This window comes from Pan paniscus, chromosome 10 (assembly GCF_029289425.2).
Source record: "Pan paniscus chromosome 10, NHGRI_mPanPan1-v2.0_pri, whole genome shotgun sequence".
NCBI lineage: Eukaryota > Metazoa > Chordata > Mammalia > Primates > Hominidae > Pan > Pan paniscus.
This window is the reverse complement of record NC_073259.2, coordinates 70,626,431-70,645,576: the sequence shown is the minus strand read 5'-3', so window position 1 is coordinate 70,645,576 and position 19,146 is coordinate 70,626,431. Positions and strand designations below refer to the sequence as shown.

The 19,146-nt window shown below is 41.0% G+C and overlaps 1 protein-coding gene across 3 annotated transcripts in view; it reads left to right on the top strand.

The window, feature by feature from the left end:
* The window catches only part of SSPN (sarcospan), a 99,534-nt gene that overhangs the window by 42,298 nt on the left and 38,090 nt on the right, over positions 1–19,146 (top strand). The window contains exon 1 of one of the 3 annotated variants that reach the window (XM_003828859.6): positions 17,743–18,560. The exons of 1 other annotated variant lie outside the window; for it this stretch is intronic. In XM_003828859.6, coding sequence (XP_003828907.2) covers positions 18,282–18,560 — 279 coding nt within the window. In that variant the 5' untranslated portion in view covers positions 17,743–18,281. Of the gene's footprint in view, positions 1–17,742; positions 18,561–19,146 lie in introns of those variants that run through there. One more of the 3 variants, XM_034936146.3, reaches the window with a different exon arrangement.

The following is a 19,146-nucleotide window of genomic DNA, read 5'->3' as shown; positions in this document are numbered from 1 at the left end:
AACCCTGGGACATGGTGCTGGTTGCTACATGGCTCTAGACACTCAGATAAATCTTGGACCCCTGGACACCTTCGTCTGCATCCCCAGTGCTTAGAGGTGTAACCTTGAACAGTCATGCTGCCCAGTGTTCAGTAAGTCAGGGTCATTCTGGGAGAGGAACTGTGAAGGTGGCGGAAGTTCCCCAGGCATCACACATGACTCAGACCCATTCTGCCCCACCTGTAGCTTCCCCTCCCATCAAGGAGCTCCTTGTTTTTGCCTCCTCTTGTTGTACTTACTGTGAAGGGCCGTGGAAGCCTTTGAGGACCAGAAGTCTTGAGGCGATAGGTTCTACTCGTGAATCCTTTGAATGCAAGGAACAGAAATCCTAGAAACTGGAACTAGGAAAATCAGCAGCTGGAGCTAGTCTGGAGATCCTAAGTGTCATATGATCTGTCTGACATCTGCATCTGACAGAGTGCTCTGATCTTCTATGCCAGCTGGCTCTTTACACACTCATCGTGCCCAGGACCCTGCATGGCACCCTCCAGTTCTATATCTCTCACGTGTATCATGACTGCTCATCTCTAACGTCCACTAACGACAGCCCTAGTTGTTAATTTCCAATTCCATATATTCTCATATGAATGGTCCAAATTGTCATTTGACTAAGGCCCCCAAGTCTAAGCTCACTGACTGGCCTATGGGTCAGGTCACCTGGGTTAGGTATTCACCAGCTACCCAATTACTTGAGGCCGCAAAATACAAGGTCATGTGTTTTGATGCTCACTTAGTAGGCACTAAAGTGAGAATTCTTCAAGAAAGCAATGTGACTAGGGCAACCATAATTCACATCACTAATAACTGAGAAGCAACAGAGTGTAGCACTGAAAAGCGTAGACTCTGAAGCCAGACCACATTGTTCAGACTTGGCTTCACCAGGTAACCTTGGGTAAATTATTTAACTTCTCCGTGTGCTTTGGTTTCCTCATCTGTTGAATGGAGATTATAATAGTACCCATCTCATAGTGTTATTATAAGGACTAAATGTATGTGTGTGTGTGTGTATGTGTGTAAGCCCTTCATGTTTAGTAAAAAATATATATAAGTGCTAGTAATCATTATAGGGATGGAAATCTGAAGCACAGAATAAGGTAAATTAAGAAGGGTTGTAGATGACTGGTTGTATAATAGCTGCCTGGATAGAGGGTGAAATTCAGCTAAAGTAGAGAGGGGTGGGGAACAAAAGCAAATATATGAACACAGTAAGAATGAATTAAGAATTCATCAGTTGAAATTTGGGGGGCAGAGATATGGGAGGGGTTAGGGACATAGGAGAGCAAAAAGGAACAGAGTGGGTCTGGCTTAGGTGCAGACACGTGCCTCAGCAGCACAGACACAAGAAGCTTGGATATGCCCTTGTGGTCACAGCATCTTCTAAATGGGTCTTCAGCAACTCTGGCCCCTGGTCTGTTCCCCCAGCAAGAGCAGCTGGTCTAGGATAAAAACCTGAAAGCTTCCTGAGGAGTTTAAAGATATTATATTCTCTTGAGATATGATGTTACTGTAGATATCTAGACTAGATTAATTCATTAAATCATTCACTTATAGAGTAGTCATTTGGCACTCACCATGGGCCAGTCTGTGCTGGGGGGTACAGCAATAAACAGAGCTCAGAGCCCCACAGCTTACAGTGTAGGAGGGAACATAATATCCCATGAAGGATGGACAATGACGGGAAGACTTGCAAAGGAGAAGCAAAGTTGAAGCCCTGGGAAAGGGCTGAAGGAGCAGAGCTGACCTAGGCTATGGGTCAATCAAGGTAGGCTTCCTGGAGGAAACTACAAAGGCTGAGTGGAGGAACACTGGGACGGGAAGAGGGGAGAAGAGCATCTCAGGCACAGAGAACTGTGTGTTCAAAGGCCTGACAGCAAGAAGGAGAGCAGTGCTTGAGGAATGAAAGGATCCTAGTGTGGCTGGACAGGAGAAGGTGAGGGCGGAGGGGCCAGCAGGGCCATGCCGAGAGGCTGGTGCTTTTATACTTTGGGCAATGAGACTGAGCTTGTCACCTGCAGACTGGATGACTGGATCTCACTCAAACTGATGGATTTGACCTCTCCTGTTTTGCTGGGGACAGGAGCCAGGCACTCTGAAGGGGGAGTAGGGGTCATAGTACCATCAGGGCAGAGGAGAATTCAAGAGCAAGGTGGGTCTGTATCAAGAGAAACTTCTTTTAACTTCACAATTTTGCTTAGGGGCCTTGTATTCCTTAAACCACCACCAGGAAACCAAAGCTCTGCATGGATGTGTTTTCGGTTTTTCACAACTGCACCCCATACAGCCTCAGAAATCTCTATTTTACTGTCCCACCTTAGTTCCAAGTGCCTCCTAATAGGCCCTACAAAATGATGCCAGTGGACTACCTGAAAGTCATTAAAATGAAGCAAACACAATTTCATGTTTCTCTTAGTTTCAGGCTACCTCTTGAAGAGGCAACAGACACAACTGAGTAGTTTCTCTACAACCCTCACATACGTATACGGTGTTGCAGTATCTCTGATGATGCACATCACTTGGTAATTGAAACGCTCAAATGATAAATGATTGGCTTTTTATTTAGCCAGGCCTTTTTTTTTTTTTTTTTTTGCAGTGCCATAGTGAAATATTTACTTAGCCTGCTGTCTTTTTGTGTGAACAGGATACGGTTTGCCCTGGCTTGAGGATGTGTTCTGTGTTGTTTGCTCATGGCACTGTAGAGGACTGTTCCTCCAAGCACTTCGTTCTCTTCCACAACCCATCTTGGAACCAGAGAACCAGCAGGACTAAGGATGGAATTGAAAAAAGTTGATGAATTTATGTTTCATCTTCCATCTCTACTTCTTCTCCTGGAGGTGTGAACAAATAATGAAACTGCTAAGGAGAAAGGCAGCATGAAAGAAGGAGGCTGCACAATTGGACCTTGCAAATTCAAGATCTAGATCATTAGCCGCAAATCTGAGTTGGAGGTGCTGAATATTCATTCACACGATCGTGCTCATAGCAGCAGCGGGATTTTTTTTCTTGTCACGATGAATAGAGTGTCCTGACACCTTGAGACATTAGGTGCTTGCAGAACGTAGTGTGAGGTGACAAAGGAAGGGACTTGCCCTTCACCTCCCACACCACTCCAAAAAGCCCTACCATCGTGCAAAATTACATACACAATCTCATGCCACAAAATATAAACCAACCACTACATTTAAGAAATTCGATTTCTCCCCCTTAACTGTCCCCTGTGCTTTCTGAGCACATAGCATATTTTTCCCTAATCTTAAAATTTAGCTTTAAAGTTCACTGTTAAGGAACTAAGCAGTTTTTTAGTCAAGAGATATATGCTGGTTTAAGATACACAAAAACTTGAACAGTACTTGAGATCTTTTGAGAGGAATGAGCAAGAAATCAGATATTTGCATTTTCATCTTCTGTAGACTCATACAGCATCTTCTACATAGCTAGGGACTCAAGAATGTTGAATCTCCAAGCTAAAGCATCTATCAAATGTTATTTACATAAATAGAGCATAGGGAGGGAAGCAAAAAAGTAGAGGGGTATTCAGAGAGGTGATAGCTCTGGAAAGGAAGAATAAAAAATTTCCAAGGAGGCAACAATTCCTACTGTCTGCCAGTCTGTCCAGGAGATTCACTAGACTGGCCACTCCAGTTCTCCCCAGTTCGGTTGTGCTGCAGGGAAGACAGTGTTAGAGGACAAGAAGCAGGCTGGAAAGAAAGTAGAATAATGCCCTTAGACTGCATGGAATCTCAAACAAGTTTTACTTTTGTGCTATGTATATAAGGAGATCTATTTTCTTTCTCACTGAGGTCGTATCAGTAGATAAACTGCGATCTCTGTGGAAATCTTTTTCCTTATTTTTAAAGGTTACTACTCATTTTTTTTTTTATTCAAAGAAGCTGTTCTGAATAAAGTTACTCAATACAGTTGGAAAAACTGTCATTTGATCCACTTCTGTCTTTATCAGAATTCTGCGTTTTCTTCTCCTTGAACAGCAAAAATACTACTGTAAAACAAAATTATTATTTAGGAACAAAATCAGTTAACTTTCTGATTGTTGAAGGGAGATTGGTCAACAATGTTAGCTGTTTTCCACTGTCTTATTTTTAAGAACATGTAATATTATAGTTGTTTTCTCAGTGGTGGCTTAAAAAGGGAGCATGGTAAGAACTCATTCTAAAACCACAATTTCTCTTGCTGCTATAGATCAGTTTACAAAAGGCAGTTCTGTAGGCAATGTTATCTAAAAACATATGACTGTGAAAACAGACACCAATTATGAATCAAAGTTTAGGCACTTTTGTCTTTTTCTTTCTTTTCTTTTTTTGGCTTTGTAGGATAATCTTAGCTGAGCTTGTCTAGTGAGATAAATCGACTGACAGAAACCAGTAAACTAAACGAAGCACGTTGATGCCTGTCATTGGAACACCTGTGAGTGGAGGATAGCACTGTGCAACTTAAAAACAGGAGGTCAAAGATTGCTTTTTAAGAAATGGAAACGTATATGTAGAAATAAATGTTGTCCTTTTCAAAGTATTGATAGTTGCTTTGGAAGACCTTCCACTCATACAGTCTTGCTATTTCTCCATGTATTTTTGTTAGTTATTTTTTTTTTAGCATTGCTTTTAAACTCTGTGTGACACGTTATTTTGAATAGTCTATATGGGAGCCAATAGTATTCTTGAAGGATGGCTTTAGGCTTTGGAACAATTGACAGTTGTTTAGAGGTGAGTAAATCACGTGTCAGGATCAGAAGAGTTTAGTACTGGGAATGGGCTCTCCTGGATTTGAGTCCAGCACTGTCATCTACTCGTAGTAAGACCACGGGTTAGTCAAACAACTGATGTGAACCTCACTGGAGTAGTTACTCACTCATTCAGTCAGTCACTCAGTCATTCCATAGAGGTGTACTGAGCATTCACTATGGGGAGTGGATAACAGAAGATGAGGGATGGAGTGATTACCTCTGACTCTAAATTTTTGTCCTAGGTTGGTGATTAATCTTTTTTAAAAATAAAAATAACAGACTAAGTTTACACTAGCATTAAGTAATAAGAATAATATTATTTTGGATGGCTTTTAAATCATCATTGATGAAATTTTCCAAAGAAAATGTTTTGAGCGACTATAGTTTTAGTAAGTAAAAATTCAACTTTTTTAAATGACAAAGGTGAAGGACCAGGCTCATTTCAGGTGCATTAGTTTGGTATCTGGACCCCTGTCTCCCTTCCCCTTCCCCTTCCTCTTCCCTTCCCTTCCCTCCCCTCCAGTGGCTTGCAGTCCTAGTCATGCAGCAAAATAATCTATGGCATCTTTGAAAAGTACTGAAAAATATGTAGAGGCTTTTAAATATGTGGAGTCTTTTAAAAGTACATACTTTTTTTTTTTGAGATGGAGTCTCTCAGTCACCCAGGCTGAAGTGAAGTGGGGCAATCTGTGCTCACTACAACCTCCGCCTCCCAGGTTCAAGTGGTTCTCCAGCCTCAGCCTCCCGAGTAGCTGGGATTAGAGGCACACGCCACCACGGCCGGCTAATTTTTATATATTTTTTTAGTAGAGACAGAATTTTACCCTGTTGGCCAGGCTAGTCTCAAACTCTTGACCCCAAGTGATCCGCCTGCCTCAGCCTCCCAAAGTGCTTGGATTACAGGCGTGAGCCACCGTGCCCAGCCTAAAAGTACATACTTTAAAAAGTACATACAGGTGCTATATGCCAACCCTCTTCCTGACTTAGAATTTCCTGAGGAAGGTCTAAGTCATAGGCATTTAAAAAGAGAAACATGGGTGATTTGGACACACAATTCAGAATAAGAACCGCATTTATGATAACCCCTTGTACTTTTAGAAATTTCTACCTTTATATTAGTATATCATACCTACCTTTTCTCATAAAACTTTCTTGTAGAAATGGGGTTTTGCTATTTTTCCCAGGCTGGTCTTGAACTCCTAGATTCAAACAATTGGCCCTCCTCAGCCTCTCAAAGTGTTAGGATTACGGGCATGAGCCACTGCGCCCGGTCCCAAACTTTCCTTTAAAAATTTTATCTTAGCACATATTATCAAAACTAAATTCAATGAATATATGGAAATCTGATCCAGAGAGAATTTCTCCATCTACTGAGTTGTAACATCTCTTTAACTGAGCATTTATTATGTAATTAATTCTGTGTTTGTTGTTTGGGTGACTGACTATAAAAGAAAATTAGAATTCAATCTCTAGCCAAAATGACCAATTTTAGAAATTAGGGAAGATGTTGATAGTATTATGAAAGGGGCATTCAGAATACTGAGATCTTCTGCAAGCCACAGCCACCCTTCCTCATGAATCCCTGACGATATAAACAGGGAATGCCGCAAGTTGCTGGCTGGGCTTTGTAGCCGGACACCACTGCCAGTCGGAGGGTGATTCTGAACTGGATCACAAAGCCTGGGCTAGACCCTCATAGTGAACCTCTTCACAGTTCCTGGTCATCACCCCAAATTGTACTGCACTTTCGATGGCAACATGAAAGGAAGAAACAGGAAAAAAAGGAAATTGTCAGTGAATGAGAGCTCCAGAGAGCCATAAGCCTTCTAAGGGAGCAGCCCCTGACTCAGCCAGCTGCCTTTGGTTCTGCGTGGACACTTGAGGAGAAAAGGAGCAAGCAAGCTCACCCAGCTTCCAACCAATGAGCTAGAGGGTATGCTGGAATCCAATAAGCCCACAGTCACTTGTGAGGGGTGGCAGTCAAGGTGTGGGGTGGAAAATGGAACATTCCTACTCTAAAGCCTGCAGATGACAATCTGAATGGGCAAAGAGTAAGGAATTCCTTTTTGGGATTTGCAAAGCACTGTGTATATTTATACATTGAAGTTATTTACAACAACATATTTTAAGTGTCCGTTTTCTGCAATCCCTCCTACTCATTTTCCTTAGTGCTAACACAGTTCCTAGCACGCAGTAACCATAATGCCTTATAAATGAATGAAAACTATCCTATAAAACAATTACAGGATCCAAAACTATATAAATAATAACTGATGTGACACATGCCACTTTATAGAAGTTCAAGAAAGACACAGTTCAATGGACTCGATAGTTAGGAAAATCTTCACAGAGAAAGTGGGCTTGGGATAGACCCTTAGGCAGAGTAAACTTTTTATTTACATACATCTGACCTGGACTGTGGACTCTCTTTTTGGATGTTGGAGGAAAGTGAAAATCAACTGACACTTTGAAAGTTAACATAAATTGGAAATCTGTCCAGAGAACTTTAGTGGTCTATATGGTCAATATATAGACCACTTAGTGGCATAATTAATTTCTCTTCTAGATGAGCATCCACAGAGGAAAGACTATTACAGAAAACGGTAAATAAAGTGAAAAAAACTTCTCTGATAGGAAGGGAGTAAAAACTTAGTTTTGAAAACTAAGGGTTTTTTTTTTTTTTACATCATAATGTAATGTGCTCATGAGAAGACAACAAAAATAGAGAGAAAAGGAAAATATCCACGTCCCATGAGCAACCATTTTTACATCTCAGTGAGTTTTTTTCTAGGTGCTAGAAACCTCAAGCAGCTTGCTTCGATAAACATTTCACATATCCTTCCTTTTCTTCTCTTGTGATACTTCCCCTGCTGTCTCTAAACAGAATGTACACTAAGATTAAATTATTTTAGATTTAAAATATGGATTGCTTAGGTCTTAGAAACAGAACTTAAGCTAATGCTTGAACTGAAAATAATCCATGATATTGAAAAAAATACTCCTCTCCAAAATTTACATGATGTAGTCAATATCTCAGTATGGGCTGCCTGTATAGCATTCTTTCTTTAGTTCATTCAATAAACATTTATTGAGTGCCTAATATTGCCAAGCAACCTGGTAGGCACTGGTGATGAAAAGGCAGGTTCCTGCCCGTGAGGAGCAACTTGCTTATGGACAAAAAAACATGTTAAGTAAAAAATAGTTGTTGAGGAAGATTGCAAATGATTGACAGGCATGGGATTCCTAAACTCTGGCCAGACTTTGCTTCTTTAGTATTGAGGTCTGCTGTCTTCTCAGGGGCCAACAAAAGGGTTGGGTATTTAGTTGGTCAGCTCTTCCCCCACTCACACAGCACCTTGTACTGGTCTGATTATACCTTTACTCCCCTGGGCAGGGGAGAAAAGAAGTGACACTAGGAAGCATTGTTTCCAGGGACTAGGAATAGGGAAGGGGCTGTAGGCTGGGTGAAAAGTTGAGGTCAGTCTGAGATAATGACCTGACCGAACCAGTAGGCCCACCCTGACACATACCAGAGTTACCTCAGAGATAAATGACCACAAGCCATGAGTGACCACCTGCCATGCCAAGTCTGTGAGTGATCAGTTCCCGGCACATTTCCTAACACAGACTGTGCCTGAGATTGACATGCTGTAGTAGAGCGACTTTGCCCTGTGTGCCTGTCTGTGCCTTACACACAATTCTGTCCCAGCATGTGTCATGCTTTATGACACTTCCCTGATTATGTGTCTGTCTCCCTTCAGTTGAATGTGAGCTCCTTGAGGGCAGGAACCTGCCTTTTTATCACCAGTGCCTCCTAGGTTGCTTGGCAATATCAGGCACTCCGTAAATGTTTCTTGAATGAACTAAAGAAAGAATGCTTTGTAAGCAGTCTACTACTGAGAAGAAATAAAATGAAAAGGCAAAAGTTAGTCTTTAGAAAATGAATGCTTCCTTTTGCCTTAAGGGACGGCAAGTGTTGAGCTTAGCTTGGGATGTGTCCTGGCAGGTTTTTAGAGGACTTAATCATGAGGGTACACCCCAAACATAACTGCATCAGGAATGTTAAAAAAAAAAACCAACCGTTTTAAGTGCTTTACAGGTGCTTCTGACCTTCATCCCTGGCTAAAAACTGGTGCCTATAAGTATCTATTAACATACCACTTAATTTTATGATTTAGGTTAATAAAAGAGCAACAAAATTTCCAGGTATAATTAAATAGTTGAGCATGACACTTAACTGATACAAATACACCTCAGCTAAAAGTGGTACCGATTATTAAAAGGCACCTGGCATTTCCTCATATGCCAAATTGCAAAAGCATTGTAAATAGACACCATATAAAATATCTCTCCTGCCCTAGAATGGCTTCATGTCTTCCCACACAAGTTGACAAAAACATTCTGTTATTCAGTTTTCTTGTCTTTTGGAAATGAACTCACTGCTCACTTGTCATTTCAACACACTTTCTTTTGCTTCTGCAGGTCTGTTATTGTAGAGATGAGGATGCCCATAGGCTGTGCTGAGTGAGATTCACCTGGGTTACTGCCTAAGTCAGGGAACCTTCACTTTTAAGAGATAGAAATAACTCACTTAAAGAAAAGGAATATTTACTGGCTTGGTTATGTATTAACCATTCAACAAGTATGGATTGAGCCTCTAAGTGTGTGTCAGCTATGGTGATGCAGTGGTAAACAAGACAGTCTCCTGCCTTGGGATGTTCAGGATGAGCTTGCTTCAGCTGTAATTGTTTTCTGAGGCTCAAATAATGTCATCGAGCCTCTCTCTCTCTTTCGTCCCCCTTCCCCACTCCATCTTTTTGGTTCTTTTAGCCTCTGTTTCTCTTCGTACATTGGCCTTATTCTCTCCTGTCCTAGAAAGACTGTCTTCAAGTAGTGGGAAAGGAAGCCTCCCACTGGTAGCTTCCCTTCCAAAAGGAAGAAAGGTCTGCACCCTTCACCCCAGAATCCTTGTCTCATGCCTAGTGGAAGGGTTCTGATTCATCCTGCTCTGGCTTAGTCCTCCCTGTGCCCAACCCTTAACCCCAGGGCAGGATGCCAAGCTTGGCCAGGCCACGCCCCAGGGCCCCACTTAAGGTCATGAAGTGGGCAGCAGTCCCACAGACCATGTTGGTGTGCGTGAGGGATCTTTCCACAATATAAAGAGAGATTTTTAGGCCCCCAAAATGATGTCCAATACACCATGTGTGAGATTTTAGGGAGGAAAACGTTAGGGAAATGTGAACATTTTCTTGCCAAGATCTGACTAAATGTAGCTTAATGTTAGATTATTGAAACATTGTTTTTGATACACCAGGAATTCAGTAACTTCTATGAGATAATTTGAAATCAGTTGGGGAAATCCATTGTGAATTTCCTACTTATTTTGATGTAACCGTCACGAGGTGCACGGCAAAAGATCAGAAATAAAACGGCAGACTTTTTATGATTGGCTGGGGTGAGCAACGTAGCATTTGAGTATAGTCACTTCTCTGCACCAGCAGGTGGGGTCAGAGGTAGAAGGAGGGGAATGGGCTAAAACAATGCACTTATAGAAGAAAGAACACTGCACTAATTCCTCTAGGGGTCATTCTGGAAAAGTCTCAATTACAGAATTAGGTGTGAGTGCAGAGAGTGGTGGTGAGGAAAAATAAAATGATATTGTGAAGCAAAGCACTAATTCAGCAGTTGAAACTTCAGTGATACCAGGCAGTGAGTGTAAGAGAAGAACAGGGAGGATGATAGTTTTTGTGAAGGGTATAAGAAGAGAAAGAATGAGGACAAGATTGCCGAAGAGAAATTGCACAGAAAGATAATGCATGGGAAGGGAAAACTGAATAGGAAAAGAGGACAGGGCTAGGATACTGGCTAACAGTGACTGATTATTGATCCACACCAGGAAATGTTCTCCATGTTTGCATCAACTATTGTACTTATAGTTCATAGCAACCTTCTGAGGTAGGTACTTGTAATATTCACATTTTGCAGAGAGGAAGCCGAGGCTTAGAGAGGTTAAGGAACATGTTCACAGTCACACAGCTGGTAAGAATTAGAGCTGAGATTGGGACTCAGGCAATCTGGGCTCAGCATCTGTACTCATAACCACAGAAAAATGAAAGAATTCATAGAAGTGTAGGGGAAAAAGAACACGACCCACAAGGCTTTGTCATAGGGCCAAAGATGTCTTTAAAGGTGGTGATGACTAGATATGGAACCAAATACAGGGAGGTAAGTCCATGGAAACATGCATATTATACAAATGATCAAAGATGTCAGTCTGGCTTGCAGTCAGACAATGACTCAGCTGTTCTAACTAAAGAAGAGGATTACTGGTCAAAATGAAAATCTTATAGTTTATGTATGACACAGGGTGTTTAATGTTATTACTTAGAAAACCTAATTATAATTCATCCCTGTGTCCTGGTTGAGTTATTCCTAAAGACAACTCTCCAAACAAAATAAAAATGGACAGACAAAATATGCAGTTCAAGGATTTTAAAGAAATGTTTTTGTATCAGAAATATCTGAATCCAGATCACACCACGACTATTTAGGATTTATAAATATTTATTAAAGCCATATTATAACCTTTGCACTGTGCTAGGCACTGTAGGACCAATGGTGATTAAGGAAGCATTGTTTCTGCACTCATGGGACTTATGGTCAGGACTCTAGACAGCCTTTGTTCTCACTAACCTGGTATGTGGCGGGGATGTCTGTCCACACAGCACTGTATTCTCGTAACCTGTCTGATTGCCTATAAGTGCAATGTACTTATGCAATTTTTTTGAACAATAAAAAATCTAAGTCATTCAGCTAAGATAAAATGTAAGTGGAAAGGGCACTGACTTTAGAGAAAGAAGATCTAGGTTGTTTTTTTTTTTTTTTTAATGTAACCTGAAAAGGTTACTTAGCCACTCTGAAGAAATTCTAACTTCACATGGTTTTGGTCAGATTTAAGGAGATAATATGTAAGAGTACTTCATAGCCTATAAAGATACATAAACCTTTCTGTAAATAAGTTGTCATTTTAATTATAATTTACAGAAAATATGTTTTTGCCTATTTTAAAGGAATTGTTCAGAAAATGTTTTATTAAAACTCACCTGTGCTTTCAAGATATAGCAGTAAAATATGCTATGGGATAGGATATGGAAGTAGAATGTCTCTATATCCCAAAACTGCATTATTGAGAAAAAAAATACTGATCCTACATTCATATGTACATATCTAGGAACTCTAAGCTGTCTTTCTCCCACCCTGCAAACTCAACTGCATTCTTTATAGTCTTACATTCTTTCCTCCCACCTCAGCCTATGAAGGACTTTCCTCTAAAACTTTCCCATCTCAAGGAACTTATCTGATCAAATGTCCCCTCCTTCAGGCATCCCTGTCACTTTCTGCCTCAGCACACAAGCATACTCAAGTGTCTTCCATTAAATAAAAAAAAAGGCAAACCATTCCTTGACTTTATATTGTCCCTTTAGCTGCAGCTTTTTCTCTTTCCTTCCCTTCACAGCTAAGTGTCTCAATAGATTCCTTTACGTGTATTCTCCTCCTTTTTCACCTCCTGTTCATTCTTAAACTCATCAAAATCTTGAAACTGCCAGATTGTTCTGGAAAAGGTAACCAATGACCACCTTGTCATTAAAGTCTGTGGATACCTTATATTTACTTCATGTGATTTCTCTGTGGAGTTCAAGGACAGAGTGAATTTGAGGCACTTTTGGAACTTTTATATGGAGATGTGGATAGGTATTTGCATTTGCAGACCTAGAGCTAAGAAGAGAAGTCTGGCCTCCTAAGATAGATAGATTTGGGAGTCTTCAGTGAAGCCATGGAACATGTAGTACAAGAAGAAAAAGGCTGAAGAAAGGAATCATGAGGTTTACCAACGTTTAGGAGATCAGCAAAGGAAGAACAATCCATGAAGAAACTTGAGAAGGAGGATATGATGATTTAAAAATACACCTTTAATACCCTTTGATTTTTTGGTATACTTCCTTTCAATAGATGGATCTTACTCTCCCCTTGCATGTGGGCTGGACTTTGTGACTTGATTTTAAACAGCTGAATAACTCAAGTGTTGCTAAGTGACTTCAGGGGCTGTACATGTAAAGAATTGCATTTGCCTTGCTTTCTCAATCTCAGAATCAGTTATTCTAAAGCCAGCCACCATGTTGTGAGGATACTCAAGCAGCCCTGTGGATAGGCCATCTGGAAAGGAAACAAAATGCCTTCAAGATGCATTAGCCGCCTGGGAAGCAGATCTTCCTGCTTCAGCTAAGACTGGATCCTCCTGATCCCAGGCCTCCAGTCTTTAATTCTTTCAGCTGAGAGTCGAGAGATAACAGGAAGAAACAAACCATCCCTGCTGTGTGCTGTTTGAATATTTGACCCACAGAAACCATGAAATAATAATTACTGTTTCAAATCACTGAATGTTGGGGTGATTTGTTATTGTAGCATTAGATAATTAAAACAGAGGATCTAGAATGGCAGTAGAGGCATTAGGAGAGTTTGGTGAGATGAATTTATAAAAAACCTCCTACTTGTTCTATTATTAATTACTGAGGGACGTCCAGTGACTCCCTGTAATTCTCTTTTTATTACACTTTTAAAAATTGAGATGTCATTGTATACAATAACATGCACAGATCATAAGTGTTGTTCAATGACTTTTGACAACTAACACCCATATGATCACCAAAGATACAGAAGACTTACTTCCATCACCCAGAAAGTCACCTCTTACTCCTTTTGAGACAATTCTCTCATCCCAACTCCTCAATCACTTTTTAAATTACCATAGATTCATTTTGCCTTCTAAAATTTTTATACAAATGGAATTATGCAGTATGTATTATTTTGTGTCTGGTTTCTTTCACTCAGCACACTGTTAATGAGATTTATCCAAGTCATTGCCTGCATCAATAGTTCACCCCTTTTCTTATTAGCAAGTGGTATTCCACTGTATGGATATGCCACAATTTGTTTATCCATTCTTCTCCTGTATTTCTCAATTAAAATAAATTTAGTTATTTCTACAGTATCATATGCAGTGGAAAAATCAAAATTACATGTAGAAAAATTTGGTATTATAAAAAGCACCTTAAAAATAGGTGAAATGCATGATTAAATGATTGAGATTTATCACTTCTATAGCCCTCCAGAGAATGAAAAAGTTAAGCCAGGTATGGTGGCATGTGCCTATAGTCCTAGCTGCTCAGGAAGCTGAGCTGGGAGGATTGTTTGAGCACAGGTTTGAGTCCAGCCTGTGCAACATAGTGAGACCCCATCTCCAGGGAAGAAAGAGAGAGAGAGAGAATGAGAAAGCCATAAGCCCTTTGTTGACCATAAAGATTGCATTGTCCATATGATATTTAACTTGAAAATACAAACTTGCGAGCAAAAATTATAAATGGGTCAATTCTGCTGAGAAAAAAATTAAGCCCAAAGACACATTTAGAATTAATGACATAGGAATAAAGAAAATAAAAAAATAGGAGTTGCTTTAATTTGTTCTACACACACACTCACACACAAATACACACACAGAGGTCAGCAATATCCCTAGAGTCATTTTAGGTATGGCGACCAGCAAGGCATATGGGGGCAGCGGTCCTGCATATCACAAATGAATTCCCAATTGTTTTCTGCAGAGTATTTGATACTTCTTTAAATCAAATCTAATTGAACATTTCAGATAGATTTAGTTACATATGAAAAAGACTTGATATAGACCTTGGAAATGTAATAATTTTTTTCTGAAATCCTTTTTTGTTCTTGGGGAATGTAAGATCATGTGTTTGAGAATATGTTGGTTTAAAGATTATTTCTAGTTGGGTTTCCTAAGGACATTTTGTTAATCACACTAGTTTTAAAGAGTTATCATCTTCCCCGTTCTGAACTTCTGATGCATAAATACTTCAAAATAATGTTAAGTTTGAGATAGTCTGCAAAGATAGAGATACTGGCTTGATTTTGTTTTCTCCCCCAAGAGGATCAAAATAATCTAAACCATATATTAACTACTGTCCTGAAATTTCTAATTTACAATCTTTGTCAGTTTTGAATTATGGAAGCAGCCAAGAGTATCCGAAAACATTTTGTTTCTACTGTGCCTTTTTTCCTGGTAATATAAATATCTGAAGAGGTTATTGCTTAACCTATAAAATAGTGACATCATAATTTATGAATACTGAAAAACCCAGTTCATTTCTGTTAAACTCTATGATGAGCTAGACGTGATGATTTTTTCTCAGTGGAAAGGACATGTAAAAGGAAGAGTTTTCTTTGTTGTATCCTTAATGACAGTCTTATCTATTTTAGCCTTGATTACTCTCTATCACTATTTGACAGTAACTTTTCTTTGTTTCTACTTTCAAATATCAATTAAGTGAAAATGACATCCTCGTCACTATCATCTTATGGTATTACCAAAGACCAGGCCTCCTCAAACACAGATTCAACCATGCTGTTGGGAAGCTGAGGAGGTGTGAGTTTCCCTAGACCACCAAAGGCTGAAAATTGTAGTCTGCAGTTGTAATCAGACTAGAAGAATTTCAATGCATCTGGGATGTTGTTCATTTACATTGCTTTCATTTGTAATGTGTCTCAGTGAGGCAATTAAAAGTAAGCTTTTTAAAAAAGTATATATGTACAACTGTTTTACAACTGTAAGCCACTAGTCTGAAACTCAGAAGACAAATGTATAGCAATATCCTACTATCTTGTTTGACTATTTAAACTTACATATAATTTAAGGTTTTGAGGAAAAGGCTAAAAATGTTTCACTTTTAATTGCATGACAATTTGGCAGTATGGTCAGCAAATAGAACTTGTATCTAGTTATAAACTAGTACTAATAGGAATAATGGTCTCCATTGACTATTAAATATATACTATGGTGATGAATCAAGATATTTTTGTAAAGTACTCATCTCTAGGTCTAAGTTTGTAATTAACTGTATTATAGATACTATGCTACCCATGATAATTAAATTGTTTAAAATCACAATTTAAACAGTCTAGCCACTTGTTTGCCTATAGGCAATATACATACAGGAAGTAATTAATAAAGCAGTTAATCCTTTAGACCATTGGCTTTGGAGTTCACATCTGGTTCCACTTACCCCCATTCATAAATAGGCTAGTGACTTTAATCCAATTACTTAATAATTCTGATACTCAAATTTTTTCATCTTTAAAAGTGGAAACTATAATTATAAGGTGGTTATAAGGGGTGACAATAAAATATGTAAAGCACCTGTCATGTGTTTGTTACAGAATATTCAGTAATAGGTAGCTATATTGTTAATAACAATACATACTTGATTCCAGGTAGTCAATTGACTTTCTATAAATATTTGCCATATTTACATAGGAAAACCAAGCATTTTGTTGTTTTGTCATTTGGGTTCTTCTCAGTCAGGCCCAAGTCAGGTGGGTATCCTGGTATAACGCCAGTTTTTATTTGTCTGTTCACAATAGAAAGTCCTTGTGGTGTGATGGCCCCAAAGCTGACCATAAACTTGCCTCAGCCACTCTGTTTTTCTGGTAAGAGTGAGTGCTATTTCTACTGCCTCTGCATGGAACTGGGATGTGTGGTTTAGATTCTGTTTTCTAAGCAAATGTATTTGTTCCATGAACCATTATTTTTCTCACTGGTCCAGATGGAAGGCATAAGGAGAACACCTAAGTTCATAAAATAAGTAAGGGTGAAGTACATACTTTTTGTCTTCAAAGTTACTTTTGTGGGGACTTGGCAGTTTACAAAAAGAGCTGATGATGATTAGTTTCTAATTCTAAAGCAAACAGCAGGGAATTGGATTTTCTTTAAATTTTCTGATAGCGAACAAGCTAGGAGTAGCCTTTATCCTAACATCTTGGCAACGTCACTTATTTTTGAATATAGCTTTCTGAATGTTACAATGACCATACCAAAGGAGATATAAATACCCCCAAAGTGATGGGATCATTTTTTAGTGGTTTCGCTGAAATTTGCTCTAAGTGCTACTGAGTAGAGGTATGCGGGAATAAGAATAATCAGTTTTATTGATTTCTTCTGTGACTCTGGGCCAGGACCAAGTCTATTTTGAACATCTTTATATCCTAGCACATTGTAGGTGCTTTAAAAATAACTCTTAAATATTGACTGAGTAAAAGCGTCTATCTCTAAGATGGTCAATCCAATCCCCCTAAGCACTGTTGTGGAGATGAGTGAAGACCAACTAGGAGTCTTGCTCTGTCGCCAAGGCTGGAGTGCAGTGCCATGATCACGGCTCACTACAACCTCTGCCTCCCAGGTTCAAGCGATTCTCCTGCCTCAGCCTCCCGAGTAGCTGAGACTACAGGTGCGTGCCACCACGCCTGTCTAATTTTTGTAGTTTTAGTGGAGACGGGGTTTCACCATGTTGGCCAGGCTAGTCTTGAACTCCTGACCTTGTGATCCGCCCACCTCGGCCTCCCAAAGTGTTGGGATTACAGGCGTGAGCCAACAGAGCTTTTAAAAACAAATACACGTGAGAGGCCGGGTGCATGGTGGCTCACGCCTGCAATTCCAGCACTTTGGGAAGCTGAAGCAGCAGGATCCCTTGAAGCCAGGAGTTCAAGACCAGTTTGGACAACATAATGAGATCCCATCTCTATGAAAAAAATTTAAAAAAATTAGCCAGATGTGGTGGTGATTGCCTGCAGTCCCAGCCACTTGGAGACTGAGGAGAGAGAAGCTGTTGAGTCCAGGAGTCTGAGGCTGCAGTGAGCTAGGATGGTGACACTGCACTCCAGCCTGGGCAACACAGTGAACCCGTTTGGAAAATAGTAATAATAATTAATAACATATGTGAAAGAGAGTTCACAATTAGTCCAATATCTTTAGAAAGATATCTTTAGAAAGATTCAAAAACACCTAAATGCGAAAAATGCCTTTATTCATTTGTCAGCTGAATTACAGAAAGTAGGAAGAAATGAGCCTGTGCCTCTGTAGGAAAGTAACAACGACTTAACTTCTGGAAATGACTTCGCAGCTTAGAGCCCAGCAGTGCCTATTTTGGATTAAACTGTGTATTAATTAAGCTCAAACGATTTCAACATTCATCACCTTGCATTGCACTTCACAGAAAGCAAAACCAAAACAATCCTGGAGTTTTGAGTGAGGAAAACAGACGCCCTGCACTCGCACACGCGCGCACTCGCAGCCTGTCTTAAGTGCAGAGGTTCAGGCGGCCAAGGGACCCGCGCCGGTTTCCGCGGGCGACCTGCAAATCCGCCCGGGGCCCGGCAGGCGCTGCGTCCCGGCGCGTTGGCAGTTGGCGACCCCCCTCGATCCCCCCTCTGCTGCGGGCTCCCCGTGGCCTTTGGAGGCTCGGTGAGTCTGCTCCAAATGTTTTCCATATTTGTTCAGCCTCCATAATTCGAATACCAGGGCAGGCCGAGCCAGCCGTGCGCCGCGCTCCAGGGCCCAGGGCGCCGCACACGCACCCACCCACCCACCCAGCCTCGCAGCGCCATGGGCAAGAACAAGCAGCCACGCGGCCAGCAGAGGCAGGGGGGCCCGCCGGCCGCGGACGCCGCTGGGCCCGACGACATGGAGCCGAAGAAGGGCACGGGGGCCCCCAAGGAGTGCGGGGAGGAGGAGCCCCGGACCTGCTGCGGCTGCCGGTTCCCGCTGCTGCTCGCCCTGCTGCAGCTGGCCCTGGGCATCGCCGTGACCGTGGTGGGCTTCCTCATGGCGAGCATCAGCTCCTCCCTGCTAGTCAGGGACACTCCATTTTGGGCTGGGATCATTGTAAGCATCGAGTCTGTTTTGCCTAAGCGCGTTTGCCAAACAGCAATGCGAAGTCGCATGGTCGAGTTGAGACTAACCCAGCTGCATGTGCCCTTCCCCGGGTTCACTCTTCTAACTCGCGCTCTGCTTGGTGACTGATGCGTGGGGCACTGGGTTTTCCCGGGCGGGGCAGGGCTGGACGCGATAGGGCTCCTGCCCCTCTCCTGCTCGCCGCTCCCAGCGCCTCCACGGGGCCTGACTCTGACGCTCTGGAGCTGGGAAGTTCATTTCAAAAGCTGCTTATTTTGGTCAGACTGAACAGCCTCAATAACAACAGCGGATTCATTCGGGCTTTTTCCTTATCCTGTTACCCAGACCCCACCCCTGTCCTTAAACAAGTGGCAAAAAGTGAATTAAGTTCATCTAGTGAAAGCAGGAGAGGAGAAAGCCTGTACTTGGAGTTGCCACATTGAGTAGCATTCATTTTATGTTTTAAACTGAGGCTCCATTAGTAAGTTTCCTGAAATGATGGGCTAAGGCAGGAAATGCGAATACAGCAAGCACAGCCTTAATCCACTGGAGTCTAAAGTGGGATAAACCCAGGGCG